Source organism: Aedes aegypti, chromosome 2 (assembly GCF_002204515.2).
Source record: "Aedes aegypti strain LVP_AGWG chromosome 2, AaegL5.0 Primary Assembly, whole genome shotgun sequence".
Lineage (NCBI taxonomy): Eukaryota > Metazoa > Arthropoda > Insecta > Diptera > Culicidae > Aedes > Aedes aegypti.
Genome location: NC_035108.1, coordinates 109,612,499 through 109,629,634, shown reverse-complemented (window position 1 = coordinate 109,629,634; position 17,136 = coordinate 109,612,499). Strand labels below are relative to the sequence as shown.

The window sequence follows — 17,136 nt, the reverse complement described above, 5'->3', positions numbered from 1 at the left end:
ACAATGGTTGTCTAACTACACAGAAAAAAAAATCCGTTCTCGTATCCGTGAACAGCACACGTGAACTCGTCAACAAGCAAAAATATACCGTGAACTAGATCATGTTTATGTGACCTTTGGTGGTAGTTCATGGTGTATTTTTGACAGTTCACGTTTTCCAGAACTCTTTTTTGAGCGTGTAGCATTCCTTCCCTTTCTCGATGACCGTGAGGATGTGGCCGGCGACGTTATTGTGTTTTAAATTTTGAGCTCTCGATTTGTGCACATTGAGAATGAAAAGCTAATCCCAAGCCCCATTCATCGATCTCTGTGCAACTTCGATTGTTCTGGTCAGTGGCGAGGGAAATGGGTAGGACAGGTAGGACATGTACTACGCACAAAAACACCAGGGTAGGACAGACAAAGGATTGTCCTGCCCACGATTCACGAAAAAAATAAAAAAAAGTATCAGTAAAAAGTTTGAAAAATAAATTAAAATAATTTTCATCTGTTCAATATACATACAAACTCGAACAACGTCGTACTTATCCTTATGGAGGATGTAAGGCACGATAAGGGTTTTCATTGTATTCTCATGTCTAGTGAAGCGTACCATGGTTTGTGCATGACCCCAAACGTTTTGGCTCGTGAGATGAACGATTGAGAATATCTAAAGGGGAAATACTATGCAACCAACTGTAAGAAACTTCTTTAACCGTTAGAAAAAAAAGAAGCAATCCTTTATGGAATTTCTGAATGAATCAATGTATGGTTCCCTAAAATACATCTACTGTCTGTATATTTTCTTGGACAAATTTCCATGAGCATTCCTGGAAGTAATTCTTGAGAATTTTCTGGAACATTCATAGAGAATTATCAAAAGATTATTGAAGACAATAATTTAATAATTTAGTAATATTGTTGGTTCATACCGTGATCAAGAGCTTTTTTACTGAGATAAGAAGGCTTGAAATAGCTGAACACTATGTGTTGCTTATCAGTAAAAATGATTCTGTGATGTTTTGTGATAAGTTTGATAATAAATTTTTCTTCTTAAATCAGCTGATTCATAAATTGTGGGTGATTCAACTGCGTGGGGTTACTGTATTTGATGGAGTTTCTGCGCGATTGAACATTTTTAAAGCATCTTCAGTTTGTACTGAATAACTTTTGCGGGGTCACTTCGGTGTAAAGAAAGAAAAAAAAACAAACATTTTTTTTTTGCTTTTAAACTATTTGTTATCTAAATACAGGTAAGGAAATGAAAACAACCTCACTGGCTGTAAAAACAAGCAGTTTGGTCTAGTTTTTGGAAAATTTGTTCAAAAAAATTGCTTTAAAAAAGACTATAACGGGCTCAGCAGGCTCTCCAAAAATTTCGTCTCAGATTCCCTGAGGGAAAACTTCAAAAATAATCATAGTGATTTTTTAGAGTGCTTTCATGGTCTTTTACAGGGATCTCTCCAGAAATTCTTCAAGAGATTTCTCTACCAATTCTCCCTTAAATTTAACCCCTATTTTGGAAAGATGCCTAAAACAATTTCTCCATAATTTGCTGTAGGAAATACTTCACAACTCCAAAGCTACTACCTCCAGTAATTTGCTCATGTAGTATGGAAATTTTCCATGCAATCTTCAAAAGTTTATTTAAGTCCTCACGCAAGTTGAAACTACAGCAATTTTCCAGATAATTTTTCCGATATTTCCTACACAAATTTCTATAAAGATTCTTTCCAATGTTTTTCGAGAAATTTCTTTAGAAGACCATGCGGAATTCTATCGCAAGATTCAATTGGTTTTTTTTTCGATTATCTTATAAAATTATCTAGGAAATCTTCTGAAACATTCACTATTGAGAACGAAAAGGAGATATTGTAGAGTTCCTTGTTTATTATGGGTGAATTTAAAACTTCCAAGAATTTTATCAGAGATTACTCTAGGATTTTCTTTGAAAAATCTCACGGATTTATTTTTCAGAAAAGTTTTCTTGGCATTTCCCTGAAAAAAAAGGCTTTTTTGAGAAAATCTCAAAGAATTACTGGAGAAATTTCTGTAGAAATCTTAGAAGGAATCTTTGGTGCAGTTGCTGAAGGATTGCTGATAAATTCCTAGTTGATATCTTATATTAATACTAAAAGATATTTTTTTAAGAAAATCACCAGAAATTTCTGGAAAAGTTATTGATTGAATTTTAGAAGACGTTTTAACCGGGAATCTTGGAGTATGCCCAAGGAAATCGAAGGATGAATCACTAGATAACATCTTGGGGAAGTTAGGACTTTCATGAAAAATTTCTCGAACAATTTTTAGAGGAATTCAGATGATTTCCCTGAAAAGTTACTATGGAGGAATTCCTTATGAAATAATCACTAAATGAACTCCTTCAGATATTTTCCCAGTAATATCTGAACATTTGGGCAAATACCTGAATAAATTTCTGATGAATTTGCTAGAGAAAATCATGAAAAGAATTATGTTATTTTTTCCTGTTGAGCGTAAAAATCACCTGAAAATATCGTTAGAACGCTTGGAAACAGTTGAACTCAACTCAAACCTGACCAAATTGTCACTAACACTCCTTCACATTTGAGCCCCTTGAACATAGTAACTTTTCAGGGTTAACATTTTTCTTAGTTTCACTAAGCATAAGATATTTGTCCTACCCATGGTTTTGAACGTGGACGTGCTTCTGGTTCGGGTCAATCACGGTGTAGCAACTACGAATTGCACGGTCATCGATGCTCATGCTCATGATCTTTACTTTTCAACGTAGTTCTAAAAGTCTTAAAATTCTTACGAAAAATCTTTTCATTTTTTCTTCTATTCATGAACAACCAAGCACCCAAAGGACTGCTGCCACATGCCACCGTTACTGGATGAGAACCTGTTACACGGCTGCAAGCAACTTCACGGTGGGGAACATCTGACCCGAGGGTTGATCCACGAGAGAGGAAGTGTTCGTATGAATAAAAACTAATTTAAGGTTCAGATCCTAATCCTCCAACTAATTGCAGTGCTTCATCGAGTGCGCCATGAACTCAACCGGAACGCTCGTCAATGGAGTTCTGGATCAGCCGAAAATTGTGCAGCTTATCACAACTCGCACCGCAGGAGTCAGTTCCGATTTGACACAGGTTATGGTCGCTAGTTGTGTCAAATGTTTTCTGACGCCACTTGTTATGGGCAATCATTCTGGACATCCGCTTGACAGTAAGCACTGTCGGCCTGCGGCGTCAATTTTTGTGAGTTGTGTTAACATGGAGATGTTCAAGGTATTTGCTAGGTGGTATTCTGTATGAGTTGCAATATTGATTTAATATCTTTTCTTAGATGTGCTTACCGGAGTTCTGGACCAACAGCGATAGCTGCAACAACTTACGATTACACATCACCAACTGTCCCATTCCAGCGTAAAAAAATCACGGATGGCGTCTCATCTCACAAACTTTATTTCATAAGATAGAGTATAAAAATAACATTAGTTGATTATGTACACAGTAAATTGGTTAAGCTCGTATCTACGCGTAGAAAATAATAAACCTAACAATCCTAAGGAAGCTTGTCGTTTGTCCATCACCAGTTGGCGCCATCGTCGGTTCACTCTCGGGGCGTCATCTTGAACTTGAGGGCACCCTCGGGCGCGTACATGAAGGTCACCACGTACTTCAGCGGCTTGTGGTGGAATTCGAGCTTGTACGAGCGGAGCAGCTTAGCCAGCAGAATTTGCATCTCCAAATCGGCAAAGCGACGTCCGAGGCACATCCGCGCTCCGTAACCGTATGGCAGCGTTGAGAACGGGTGCAGATTGTCACCGGTTCCACCCTGGCTGGGCTTGAGCCAACGTTCCGGCTTGAAGCTCTTGGCGTCGGTTACGTACTCCTCCATCGTGCCAGTCACCAGGTTCGGGAAGACGCATTGTACCTGGAAGAAGGATAAAGTGGTTGATCAGCTGAGTTATATGCTTCATCATGTTGCGAATACTCACCCCCTTGGGAATCCTATATCCGCAGATAACGGTGTCCTCCTGCAGTGTTCGTCCGTTTCCAATCACGGTACTGTAAACCCTAAGAACCTCCTTGATAAATGCTTTCAGGTAGTGAGCCTGGTCCAACAGTTGATACGTGAGTGGAGTCTTCGGATCGGGCATGATCCTTTTGAGTTCTTCGTAGACCTTCTGTTGTTCGGCCGGTCGTGTCGCCAGCTGGTACAAAATTGAGCACACTGCCATCGAAATGGTATCAATTCCGACCAGAATCAAATCCAAGGCCATAACCACCGCTAGCCGTTCGTCTTTTTGGCTTTTGATGACTCGTTCCAGCAACGAAGGTTCCCCGTCCAGAGCACGTCCTTCACCCAAGTTCATACGCTTTGTGGCACTCTTGATGTACTTCATGCAAACCCTACAAGCAAAAACGATCTGTCAATTTCATCTTCATTCGTTTCTAATTAAATTGACATACTTCACGAAATAGTCCATATTGTTCACGTATTTGGTCCACAGCGGCGTCGGGAAGTACCGCCAGTAGGGTGCCTTCAGTTCCAGCGTGGCTACGTTGCGCAGAGCGTACTTGGCGGCGTTGATGATCTGCTGGGGTTCGGAATCCGATGTCAAGTTCGGTTCCAGGCAGCCGAGTCGGGTGTCCAACGCCACCAGACCGATGCACTCCAGGGACCACTTGTGGATTTCGTTATCGAAGTCATCCGGAAGTTCTTTGTTGTGGTCCAACATTTGATTGCACCGGTCGATGAACTCTTCGGTAACCTGTTCCAGTGGTGTTACGTAGCGCCGGACGGTGGACAACTGGAGGACTGGTTTCTGGACACGGGAACGGAACTCGCGCCATGGCTCTCCGTGACTGTTGGGGGGAGGAAAAATATGGAATTAGAACTTTGAAGGCATCAAATTTCATTGATAGAATGGCATGTTTATTAATTATTATTCGTGATTATTTCTATTGTATAATTAAAGGTTAATAAAAGTTTCTGTCTGAGGATGCCAATGTTATAGTTATAGTGTAATACTATTAATCTTTCAAACTTTGTTGTTATCCCTACCAGTAGCATGATTTTTCCACTAAAAAGTATATGGAAATCCTTGTAACATATTAGTTTTTTGATATTTGTGCACCGTGGTTTTCACAAAAACTTAACCATATTTAACTTATGCAACAAGTTGCAGAATTTTTTTTTTACATTTCCGTCGAAATTACGACTAGTGATGTAAAAATCGAGTTTTTTATTATCTATTACATTTCAGTCCGTTTGGGACCTGGGAGTCCCTGAACCGATAGCCTCTCTCTTTTACGTATTCAAACCTTCGGAGCAGAATCTCAATAAAGAACAAGAAAGTAGATTTGAGCAGTGCTGGGAATGGTAATAGTAGTAGGCTTGAATTTCGCTAAAATCACGTGGCTCTTCCCAGTACAGTAGTTCAAAAACGTGAATCTCATCAAGTAGCCTATGTTGGGTGAATGAATTTTCTAAATCGTTAGTGTCATTGAAAGCTCTAAATGCGGGAAATGCAGCGGGAAATAGAACATTCTTCTACTGTTATTTTGGGTTGCCTTTAGCAACGGGTGTTTTGAAATTTTCAAGGCTTTTTGCCTACAGCAGCGATGGGCGTGAGTTTCACTGACTTCGCTGACTGTGATTAGTTTTGTTTGGCTACTGTAGAGTGTACCGTTTTGACTCATATTCCGAACACTTAAGGCCAACAGTGACTTCAAATGTATCTGGTGGGCATAAATTAGCTCATATTTGTGAAAGCTTTGATTTCTTCACAAAGTCCAACCGTAAGGTGTTGGATGGGCCGATAAAAATGTTTATTTAAACTTGTTTAGTATTGATTTTACGTGAGAGTATAGAACAACATTTTGATTCAAATGGCGAACACTGTGTTCATTCTGTCTCATATTCCGAACACCTTGATTCAAATTCCGAACAGCACAAATAAATCGTATTCAAATGAATAATTTTGCAAATAAATTTATCGGAGCGAGTTCTACTTGTCTCGAACTAGAGCATCATCACTATTTCCGAGGTATAAAGTAGATTTGAAGATGATTCAATTGCATTTTAATTGGCTGCCATTTCCTAGTAATTTGATGACATATTTCAGCGAAACATTTCAACCACATCGCCATACAAAAAACGAGTGTTCGGAATATGAGTCTGTTCGGAATTTGAGACAAAACGGTATTTCAGATTTTTTCCAACCCTGGATTTGAGTATTGTACCATTCTATTTTACAATTGCATATCTTTTGACTGATAAGCGCATTTCTATTTATTTTCTACATCACCAGAACCCCAATGATGGTAAAACTTAATGCATATACATGATTTTACTTAACATATCAACTCAGTTAAAATTTTAGCCAAATCTATAGCAGTGGAAAAATGGCTAGAGAATCTACGACGTGGGGTTTGTCAAGGAATATGGTAGTCAAACGCTGCAGCAACTCTATTGAACATCCGCTGAAGACTAGTTATTGCTCCAAGCATGCTGTAACTAGTCCTAAGTACGAAAGGGTAATCGTAATTTCAACTACCGTAATTTCGGGTGAAATTGATCATTTTTCAGGGTTTTTCTTGTCTGATTTCTATAATGTTGGCAATGCCAAACAACTGAATGCACAAAAACAAGTACAAAGGTGAGCCTCATTGGCTCAAGTACCGAAATTTTCTAACAAAAGTAATTTTAGTGCTAAAAAATATTTCTAAAATAAAAAAATCGGGTGATGTCATTTCGGGGTGAAATTGATCACTTATCAATGCGATTATTGGTAGTTTTCAAAACAACTCTACATAATAAATTTGATCTTCCGGAATCCAAATATGCTTGCTAAATTCTTAACAATACAATAATTATAGATATAATTAATAATTAAATTTCAAGAATTACGCAGAAAACGCCTAAATGTATGCAATTTCCTAAGGAATTTCCTGATATCTAACAGAAATTCTATTATTTCAACCAAATGATCGAATTGGTACGAGTTTAGGTTATGAAATCTGGTTTGGGTATATACCTTAATTATTCTCACAAACTTTCAGGATTATACCATGTTCAAATCCTTGCCTAGAACTAGAAGTTTAGAGATGTTAGTCAATACTGCACCATACATTATTTTGGAATTTTTCATTATTTTCATAGAAATACACATTCTTTAACGCAAAAAACTTCACAACATACAATTTGACAATACTTACGACAAACAATGTTCATTCACTGCAGGTTACATTGATAGTTGTGCTCCATTAGCAAGAAATAAAATCGAGTGATCAATTTCACCCGAATTTACGGCCCCGATTATAGCCATCTCGTATCCACTGAAGAAATCAACGTATCTGCTATAACTTTTAATTGGCATATCCTAGCAATTTGAAATTTTCTGACATTTATTTTGTTTTCTAAAAAAAAAATACATTTTTGTACAACCAAAAGTTTTTATTTTTTATTTTTAAGTCACTCTGTGCTTGTGGCCACTACTGTGCCGGAATAAGTTGATCTGTAACTTCTTTACCGATACAGATCTATTTTAAACTTATCTATATTTACATCTACTTTCACTCTCTCCTACTCTTTTACTCTCACACCGAGCAGGTAGGAGAGAGCTCTGCTGTTAGTGAGGCTAGCTGCCTGCGAAGAGGGTCAGTTTGTCTCAGTCACCATCTGATACTGACGGAGGATGGATGTGCTCCCCAAAGCACGGTCCTCCGTGAGGCGTCTTCTGGTGGCTGGACGTTTTTTTTTGTGGAGGGGCTGGGAATCGAATCCATGACCTTCCGCTTATAAAGCAAAAGCGTAACCTCAAGGCTACAGACCCCCCTAAAGTTTGAAGTTACAAATTGTGACTTGTTCCAATATGGTTCATGTGGAACTAGTTCCTGGAGTCCCGGAGGGAGGCCAATCTGAACAATTTGATAAAATTTCTCGGATTTATGCACCAAAAACTTTATAGTTTTTATTTTTGGATGTCTTTTGCCAAAAGGATGAATGGATGGTTATTCTGGTCCTTTTTGAATAACGGAATGGCCACTGGAAAACCCGTTCCATGGTACCATTAAATTTCAGCACCAAAACAAGACATGCGACTCATTCTTCATGATTTTCAATACCAATGGATCTTCTAGTTCAATTATACCGTTCAAAAAACCGCACATTCGAAGGGCAGATCGTGAAAAACCGTCAAAATTTGGCCAAACTAAAACTGGCCTTGATTGAAAATTCAGGTTGTTTTTCTGTGATCTCGCATGTAAAATTGTTGAATATTTATATTTTGTCGATTGGACTCAAATTGATGTTGAATTTTTTTAATTTTATGATCATTTTGATAACAAATCGGATGTGAAAATGGTTTTGACCCAGTTTGGGCTCTCCGAACCATTGTGCACGATCCAAACATGAGAAGAAGAAATCCAAGAAAACAAGCCAGTTGTCAGTGAGCTGTCTCCTCTCTCTCAGCTTTTAACGGCTCAATCTTCCTAGTTTTTGGAACATGTGACCCATCTCACAAAACAATTTGGTGATGATCAACTTGTTTACCGAAAAAAAAGGAATGACCACTGTAAAAAAAAAATTCAGATTTCAATCTTCCTGATTTTTGAGCATGTAGTAATTGATCACTCAAGCTCAGTGGCGCGGGAATGGGTAGGACAGGTAGGACATGTACTATACTGCCGTTATACGCATAATTGTCCCATGTTACTTTTCGTCGTTTTTAACATTTTGTAGCCAAATAGTCTATTTTAACCTACACTACCCGTAATAAATACGGACTCACTTAAATAAGTATTGCAACACTCAGCTGAATATTGAATCACCCTGGAAAGTTAAGCATCACCTCAAAACAGGTTAATTCACATTGCTATATCTCGAGATCCGTACGACTTGCAAAAAAGCGATTTTCAGCAAAGTTGTTCAGGGGATCAAGGACATCTGGAAAGCGAACAGTTTAGTTCGCGATTTTGCCGCTAGGTGGCGCTACCCAAGCAGCACAGTTTGTTTCAACTCAATAATAAAATAATCTCTTGAAACTAATCCAAGTTGTCAATGGTTGAAAATATGACTTTCAATTGCACTGATTAGCAACGCAAAAAGCGCAAGAGGTGGAGTCTGTTTGCAACATATTCAAGTTATATCGAAATTGCTTATTTGTGGCAAAATACTTGAGAGAAAAAAAAATGAAAACAAAAATATGAACGAGAACCAAACTTCCGACCTCAAGATCACCAATCTTCTCCTCTACTCACTACTCCACCAGCTCTTCGAACAATTGCTTCGCCAATGCACTATAAAAGCGACCACATGGCCCATTAATCAAAGCTTGTTGCTTATAACTTTACTGCACCCTTCGGAATACAAGTTCATTACTGTCGAAATTAGACCACGCCTGAAATAATCTAAACTTTTTGCAAAAACTTTCGCGCAACATATGAGAAACACCATTCAAACAAACAAACTGTTGCTAGACCATGTTTTCGTTGTTAGATGATCCAACAACCATATTGCAACTCGATTCAAACAAACAAACTTCTAGCTGTCATACACGTAGTTTAGTGCAACTTGGTCGCAACTGGGATGAATCTTCTTGAGTTATGGGTATGGAAACGAAAATTGAATGCAAGTTGCGGATGCTTTAAATGAAAGTAATTTGAAACATAACATTATAACCGGCATTTTGGGAGAAGTTTCAAGAGTTTGTTTGAAAAGTTGCTGGAAACATCTTGACAAACTTGACTTCATTGCTATTTGCAAAGGACATTTGCAGCAAATCTTGTCGTTTCAAAAATATTGAACGTCAAACAAGAAGGGAAATGCATGTTTATTGGAACGGAAATGAAACTTTATGAGCCTTGATATAGATATGCAACCGAACTAGAACCATGTAAGTTACAGATGCTTTTATTGATACGCGATTGAAACCATTTTTGAAAAGCATCTCTTTGGGAGATGTTTCGTGTGCTACTTGGGTAGTGAGCATGTAAAATTGAGCATTTTGAACTAGTTCTAGCTTGTGATCCATAAGAGATAGAAAGTTCGGGTCTTCAGCAAAGTTGCTCAGGGGTTCAAGGACATCCGGAAAGCGATCAGTTTAGTTCGCGATTTTGCCACTAGGTGGCGCTAGTGAGCATGTAAAATTGAGCATTTTAAACTAGTTCCACCTAGCGGCAATATCGCGAACTAAACTGTTCGCTTTCCGGATGACCTTGATCCCCTGAACAACTTTGCTGAAGATCGCTTCTTTGCAAGTCGTAAGGATCTCGAGATATAGCAATGTGAATTAACCTGTTTTGAGGTGATGCTAAACTTTTTGGGGGTGATTCATTATTCAGCTGAGTGTTGCAATACTTATTTCAGTGAGTCCGTATTTATGACGGGTAGTGTATATTATTAGAAAACAATTTAAAAAAATATACTTTGTTCGAAGATTCTATGAAAAGCATACCAAGTCAATTTGTCCCACTGTTGAATTTCTACGCATAACTGTCCCGCTACTGAATTTCTACGCTTTTGCTGTTTTTTTGATAACAGAGAGCAATATACCAACTCAGTTGCATCCACAGTATCTGAATATCCAACTTCATATCTTCCCTTCTGCAAAACTATTTTTCGAATATTTTCAATATACGGTCGAGGATGCTTCTGGTTTAACGTATACTCCTGCATAGCAAAATACAGTTTGTCTTACTTTAAGAACAATAAACATCTTGTAACGGTTACTGTTAATGTTTCAGAAATAGTTGTTTTTATGTATAACCATATGGACTTCAAAGCTATTCACCATTTCAAACAGTAAGATCAACCCATACCTATCAGTAACAATATATGATACTGTTCTGATATTGTTAAATTATATTAGAATTGATTCAAGCAAGATATGGTGGAAATATACCGCCACCATTCGGCAAATCGTTATTGTTTAAATTTGTGCAACACACTCACACATTTGCATTTGACAATATTGAACTACATTTTAACAGTTCGACAAATAGTTACATTTTGTTGGTATTTGAAGGCGACATTTAATCTAGCGTTGAGTGTAGAAAAAAATCGCCGTCGGATTGCCGTCAAAGGAAAACTGTCAAGCTGTATTGTTTACTTCTTATTCTACTGTTAAAACTGTTCAAAGCTAGCAATTTATAAAAGTCGAGTTAGACTGAAATTAAGTTTACAGAACAGCAATTCACATAAAAAATGACAACTTCGATCGACCCAGTAAGTACATATCTTTCGCCAATCTGTTGGATGTTTGGTTCAAACCCAATCCCCGTAGGAACTGCGCACCAAAATCGATACCGCTTGCCAGATGGAGTAGGAATTCACCAAACTGTACAACGAAAAAGTAGCCAAGACAACGGTTTGCTGGTGTGGAACGGAAATGGTGCCAACGGGAAGGACAACATCCAGAAGTACTTCCAGGAACTGCCCCGCTTCGAACACATTATGAACACCCTGGTCGCTCATCCGATCATTGGCGACGCTGTGTCCTAGCAGCTGACGTTCATCATCAAAGTTTCGGGAACGGTCATCTACCAGGACAATTCTACCAAACCCTTCCAGAAGACATTCACGGTTACAGCCCAGGGCGACAAGTGGAAGATTGCGAGTGATTGCAGCGCTGCTTCCGGTTGCTGGATGCTATCTTTTAAGGGAATCGATCAATACATGGATGCATTGGAAGGCGATGTTCCGTGAGTTTCAGAAAGAATATCCTTGAGGTGATATTTAACTTTAATTGAATCATCGCAGGGCTGGTAGCGGGTCCGGTTCTCTATTTTAATTCAAGTCTTTAAAAAGTGCAATATTAAGAGGTTGATTACGTGACTATTCATCTGATTCTTCAAGAATTTCTTCTCAAATTCCTCGAGAAAAAAGCCTCTGGAATTATCCTAGTGCTTGCATTATATTACATAACAGAATAGGATAGGGTAAAAATACAATAAAGCATCGTAATCCAATAATTATGCATACGTTATTTATTTCCCTTAGTAACATATGGTTCAAATGTATCAACATTGTTTGGCTTACATTGATTTTGCCGAAAAATGGACAATATATCTACCTTTTGGAAAACTGTTGATGAGAAATTTTGTTCGAGAAAATCGACGTTTTCAAATGATTACATAACTTAACCGCCTATTCCCCACATTGTGATTTTCCTATTTACCGTTTGTCGAACTGTTAAAAACGTTCCGGGTATGGTGGATATATTGTTATTTTTCATTGTAACCAAAATCATTCAGATATTGTTGCAAATGGTTGTGGACCTTTCGGGAAACTGTACTGATATAGTTTTTGTTTATGCGGGCTGTTTTACAGTTAATTCTGTCTGAAAAAAGTCACTGATCTCCATATCCATTATTTTAGCATTCTTCGTGGCCTTGGCTACTGCAGTCTTGAAGTCTTCGAATGTTATTATGCGTTCTTGTCGCATGGACGCCTCAACTGCTGCGTGAAAACTGTCGGCTGACATGAACGTATGACCTGGTTCAAAATACTTTAACTCGACTTCTTCAAGCGCAATGTCTAGGTTGTTCAAAAGCAGCACGACATGCTGGAACAAATTCCAGTGCTTATTTTGTGCGGAACAATTATCGAGCCACAAAATTAGCTTTTTAAGATGCCCGTAGTAAACGAACACGCGGTGAAAGCAGCTTAGGATATCGTTACTACTGCGGCCACTGATATATTCCGGCCACAGGCAAGCAATAACCGAAAAATTACGGGTATATGCTCCAACCGGAGCAAACGTCTCGTTGTACGCCAACATTCTCTGGGAAAAAACAACCGTTTTTAATCCATCGAGACGTGGTAATTGTATGACCTGCAAATGATGAAATATATTGAAAATTTTTAAATCTATCTTCTATCTATATAAATAAAAATGGAATGGTGTTTGTATGTCACGAAATGGCTTACGAACGGGTTAGCGGATTTGGATGATTCTTTCTCCATTTTGTTCGTCAAGGGTTCCGACGTGTTTGTGTGTATAAAAGTTCCAGGACATTCACCGGGAAAGCCGGAAAAACGACAGTGAACGGAACTATCATTTTGTATGGGACGATTCGTAGCGGTTTTCATCAGCCTACTTGATGGCAAGACGAAGTTTACCGGGACCACTAGTTAAGTATAAATATATATTACTTTTTGCAGGTCAATAGATAAAACCAGTTGATCATCGATAACTTTCTCCCCATCCGCTTTGTATTCTATTCGTGCCTTCATCTTCCGAACCGCTAAAGTCACCGTCACTTTCATAAGCTTTAATCAAATCTAAGGAATTCATTACGGAGCACGATTTCGCGGGTAACAATGAAAATGTAAAATAACGTAAAAGCAAGAGCAAACAGATTTTTGGTATGAAATGAAACGAAATGAAAAACAACCAATAGAATGGACCAAAGCACGGGTTCACTTTTTGACGTTTGAGCAGTGCCGTGTTATTCGTGTTACCATAGTAACCGGTGAATTTGGCACCGCTCGAACGTCAAATTAGTGAACTCGTGCATTGATCTATAATTTGTAATGAACCAGTGCACGAGTTCACGAATTTGACGTTTGAGTGATGCCATATTCACTCGTTGCCATGGTCACATAAATAACACGGCACCGCTAAAACGTCAAATAGTGAACCCGTGCATAGGTCCATAGCCTACTTTTGCACTGTTTTAACCATGACAACGAGCTTCAGACCCTTTTCTCTTCAGTGAATTTGGCAAACTTCAAATAAGTGAATTCGTTCTATCCATATTCGCAATTTTCCCCCTTGTCCCATACGATTCTCCCACAATTTTGCATTTAAGCGCCTTTTTAACCACAATCATATACATACCCTGATACGGCTCCACTTTGGGGCGGTCCATTACTCGACATTGACTCGAAAGAACGCACATTTACTCATATTATTGAGAAGAAATTTTTCAAATTTAAACTAACCTCTATCAGTCCGGAGCATAAATGTAGTATAATCTTTAATCGCGTTTTTCTCGGATTTATATTTTGAAACATGGGAAATTATGCGTATAACGGCAGATAGAGTATGTTCGTACCTGCCACACGAAATACGCATGCAAAATTGGTCATTGGCATAGTAAGCTCTCGGTTAATAACTGTGGAAGTGCTCATAAGAACACTAAGCTGAGAAGCAGGCTCTGTCCCAGTGGGGACGTAACGCCAGAAAGAAGAAGAAGAAACTCTCTAACTTACACATCCACTCTTTCTATTACTAACTCATACATTTTCTCATTATCACACATACAGAAAACTTTGCTTTCCATCCCATACTATAAAATCGTATTTCTTCACTTCCCCACACGTGGCTCCGTTTGGCACATGTCACTTGAGCCTACATTAGATGTCTTAACATAGTCCTGAGGTTATACGTCCTCTTCATTCGGTACAATATATACGTAAGAACGGTCATCTACAACAGTATGCTTAGCACATAATTGGTCACTACTTTTAGTGGGACTGTTATGCGTAGAAATTGACCAAAAAACCTCGTATTTCTAGGCATAACAGTCCCACTTTGAATTTCGTAGCTAAATTTACTTTATTCCCATAATCCAAACTCTTGACTCTAATGAACACACTATTCTTTATACTATTGTAATGATTTTAATTTAATTTACCGCACACCTGGTCAATACGAGGCCTAAATGTGTTAAAATCTTCAAACGCGTTTTTCTCGATTGCATATTTTGGAACATGGGACAGTTATGCGTATAACGGCAGTAAAGACTAGACTCGGAAAAATGAGACACACAAAAATGATCTCCAAAAAATGATATTAAATGAGATACTTTGCAGTGATTAAATAACTTTATGTTAGCTATGTTTCGGCAAAATTTATTTATTGAATTTCCGCGAGGCGAGGCTTTGCCCATCTTTCTTACACAATGTATCCCAGTTTTCCTTCAAAGCTTCATCGGTTTGGAATGTTTTTCCGATTTTCTTCAACTTCTTCTCCATTATCGCCCAAAACCTTCCAATCGGACAAATTTCTGGTGTATTTGGCGGGTTGGCCTCTTTCGGGACCACATTAACGCCCTTCGCTCCGTACCAATCCATTACAGGCTTGGCGTAATGGCATGAAGCTAGATCCGACCAGAACAGTGTGTGACCATGGTAAGAGCGGAGAAAAGGCAGCAAGGGCTTTTGCAAGCATTCCTCTCGATAAATCTGCCCGTTTATAGTGCCGGTTGTTACGAATGGCTTGCTGTACCGTCCGTACTTTATTTATTTATTTATTTATTTATTTATTTATTTATTTATTTATTTATTTATTTATTTATTTATTTATTTATTTATTTATTTATTTATTTATTTATTTATTTATTTATTTATTTATTTATTTATTTATTTATTTATTTATTATTTATTTATTTATTTATTTATTTATTTATTTATTTATTTATTATTTATTTATTTATTTATTTATTTATTTATTTATTTATTTATTTATTTATTTATTTATTTATTTATTTATTTATTTATTTATTTATTTATTTATTTATTTATTTATTTATTTATTTATTTATTTATTTATTTATTTATTTATTTATTTATTTATTTATTTATTTATTTATTTATTTATTTATTTATTTATTTATTTATTTATTTATTTATTTATTTATTTATTTATTTATTTATTTATTTATTTATTTATTTATTTATTTATTTATTTATTTATTTATTTATTTATTTATTTATTTATTTATTTATTTATTTATTTATTTATTTATTTATTTATTTATTTATTTATTTATTTATTTATTTATTTATTTATTTATTTATTTATTTATTTATTTATTTATTTATTTATTTATTTATTTATTTATTTATTTATTTATTTATTTATTTATTTATTTATTTATTTATTTATTTATTTATTTATTTATTTATTTATTTATTTATTTATTTATTTATTATTTATTTATTTATTTATTTATTTATTTATTTATTTATTTATTTATTTATTTATTTATTTATTTATTTATTTATTTATTTATTTATTTATTTATTTATTTATTTATTTATTTATTTATTTATTTATTTATTTATTTATTTATTTATTTATTTATTTATTTATTTATTTATTTATTTATTTATTTATTTATTTATTTATTTATTTATTTATTTATTTATTTATTTATTTATTTATTTATTTATTTATTTATTTATTTATTTATTTATTTATTTATTTATTTATTTATTTATTTATTTATTTATTTATTTATTTATTTATTTATTTATTTATTTATTTATTTATTTATTTATTTATTTATTTATTTATTTATTTATTTATTTATTTATTTATTTATTTATTTATTTATTTATTTATTTATTTATTTATTTATTTATTTATTTATTTATTTATTTATTTATTTATTTATTTATTTATTTATTTATTTATTTATTTATTTATTTATTTATTTATTTATTTATTTATTTATTTATTTATTTATTTATTTATTTATTTATTTATTTATTTATTTATTTATTTATTTATTTATTTATTTATTTATTTATTTATTTATTTATTTATTTATTTATTTATTTATTTATTTATTATTTATTTATTTATTTATTTATTTATTTATTTATTTATTTATTTATTTATTATTTATTTATTTATTTATTTATTTATTTATTTATTTATTTATTTATTTATTTATTTATTTATTTATTTATTTATTTATTTATTTATTTATTTATTTATTTATTTATTTATTTATTTATTTATTTATTTATTGTCGTCAATCATGTTTGTAGACCGTTACAGAGAGTTTCTTATGCGCTAGTTACACTTCTACATTCAATTACCTAATTTTTCTTCTTAAGATAATGTGCGGAAGAATTGTTTTAGCTTCGCTACTGGCAGATACTGGCAGATCGCCTGCCATAACAGGTACTTCTTCGCGGATTTGTCCATCTACCTCTTCCGGAACCTCCATGCGGGACGTACCGACAAAAAAAATCGAGGCCGAGAATTTGTTTGGTGTCCGCCTTGACGTATGTCTCGTCGCCCATGACGAGACCGCCTGGCTTGACCAGCCACTCATGGTACAGCTTCCGCGCACGCAATTTGGCCGCCGTGTGCTGCTTGTCAGTCTGGTTTGGCGACTTCCTGACCTTAAAAACACTAGCCTA

At 35.3% G+C, this 17,136-nt stretch overlaps 1 protein-coding gene and 2 long non-coding RNA genes across 4 annotated transcripts in view; 2 read left to right on the top strand and 1 right to left on the bottom strand.

Annotated features, from left to right (window-relative positions):
* Window positions 1-2,995: 2,995 nt before the first annotated feature.
* Window positions 2,996-3,536, top strand: LOC5564739. Its single transcript, XR_002499905.1, has 2 exons — window positions 2,996-3,251; window positions 3,310-3,536. It is a non-coding gene; the product is annotated as an uncharacterized LOC5564739 (long non-coding RNA).
* The window catches only part of LOC5564737 (probable cytochrome P450 301a1, mitochondrial), a 96,192-nt gene continuing 82,466 nt past the window's right edge, over window positions 3,411-17,136 (bottom strand). For both annotated transcript variants that reach the window (XM_001649033.3, XM_021841910.1), the window contains exons 5-7: window positions 4,440-4,835; window positions 3,965-4,379; window positions 3,411-3,900 (exon numbers count right to left, since the gene is read on the bottom strand). In XM_001649033.3, coding sequence (XP_001649083.3) covers window positions 3,577-3,900; window positions 3,965-4,379; window positions 4,440-4,835 — 1,135 coding nt within the window. In that variant the 3' untranslated portion in view covers window positions 3,411-3,576. The remainder of the gene's footprint in view (window positions 3,901-3,964; window positions 4,380-4,439; window positions 4,836-17,136) is intronic.
* LOC110675906 lies at window positions 10,580-11,670 on the top strand. The gene is made up of 2 exons (XR_002499903.1): window positions 10,580-11,199; window positions 11,258-11,670. It is a non-coding gene; the product is annotated as an uncharacterized LOC110675906 (long non-coding RNA).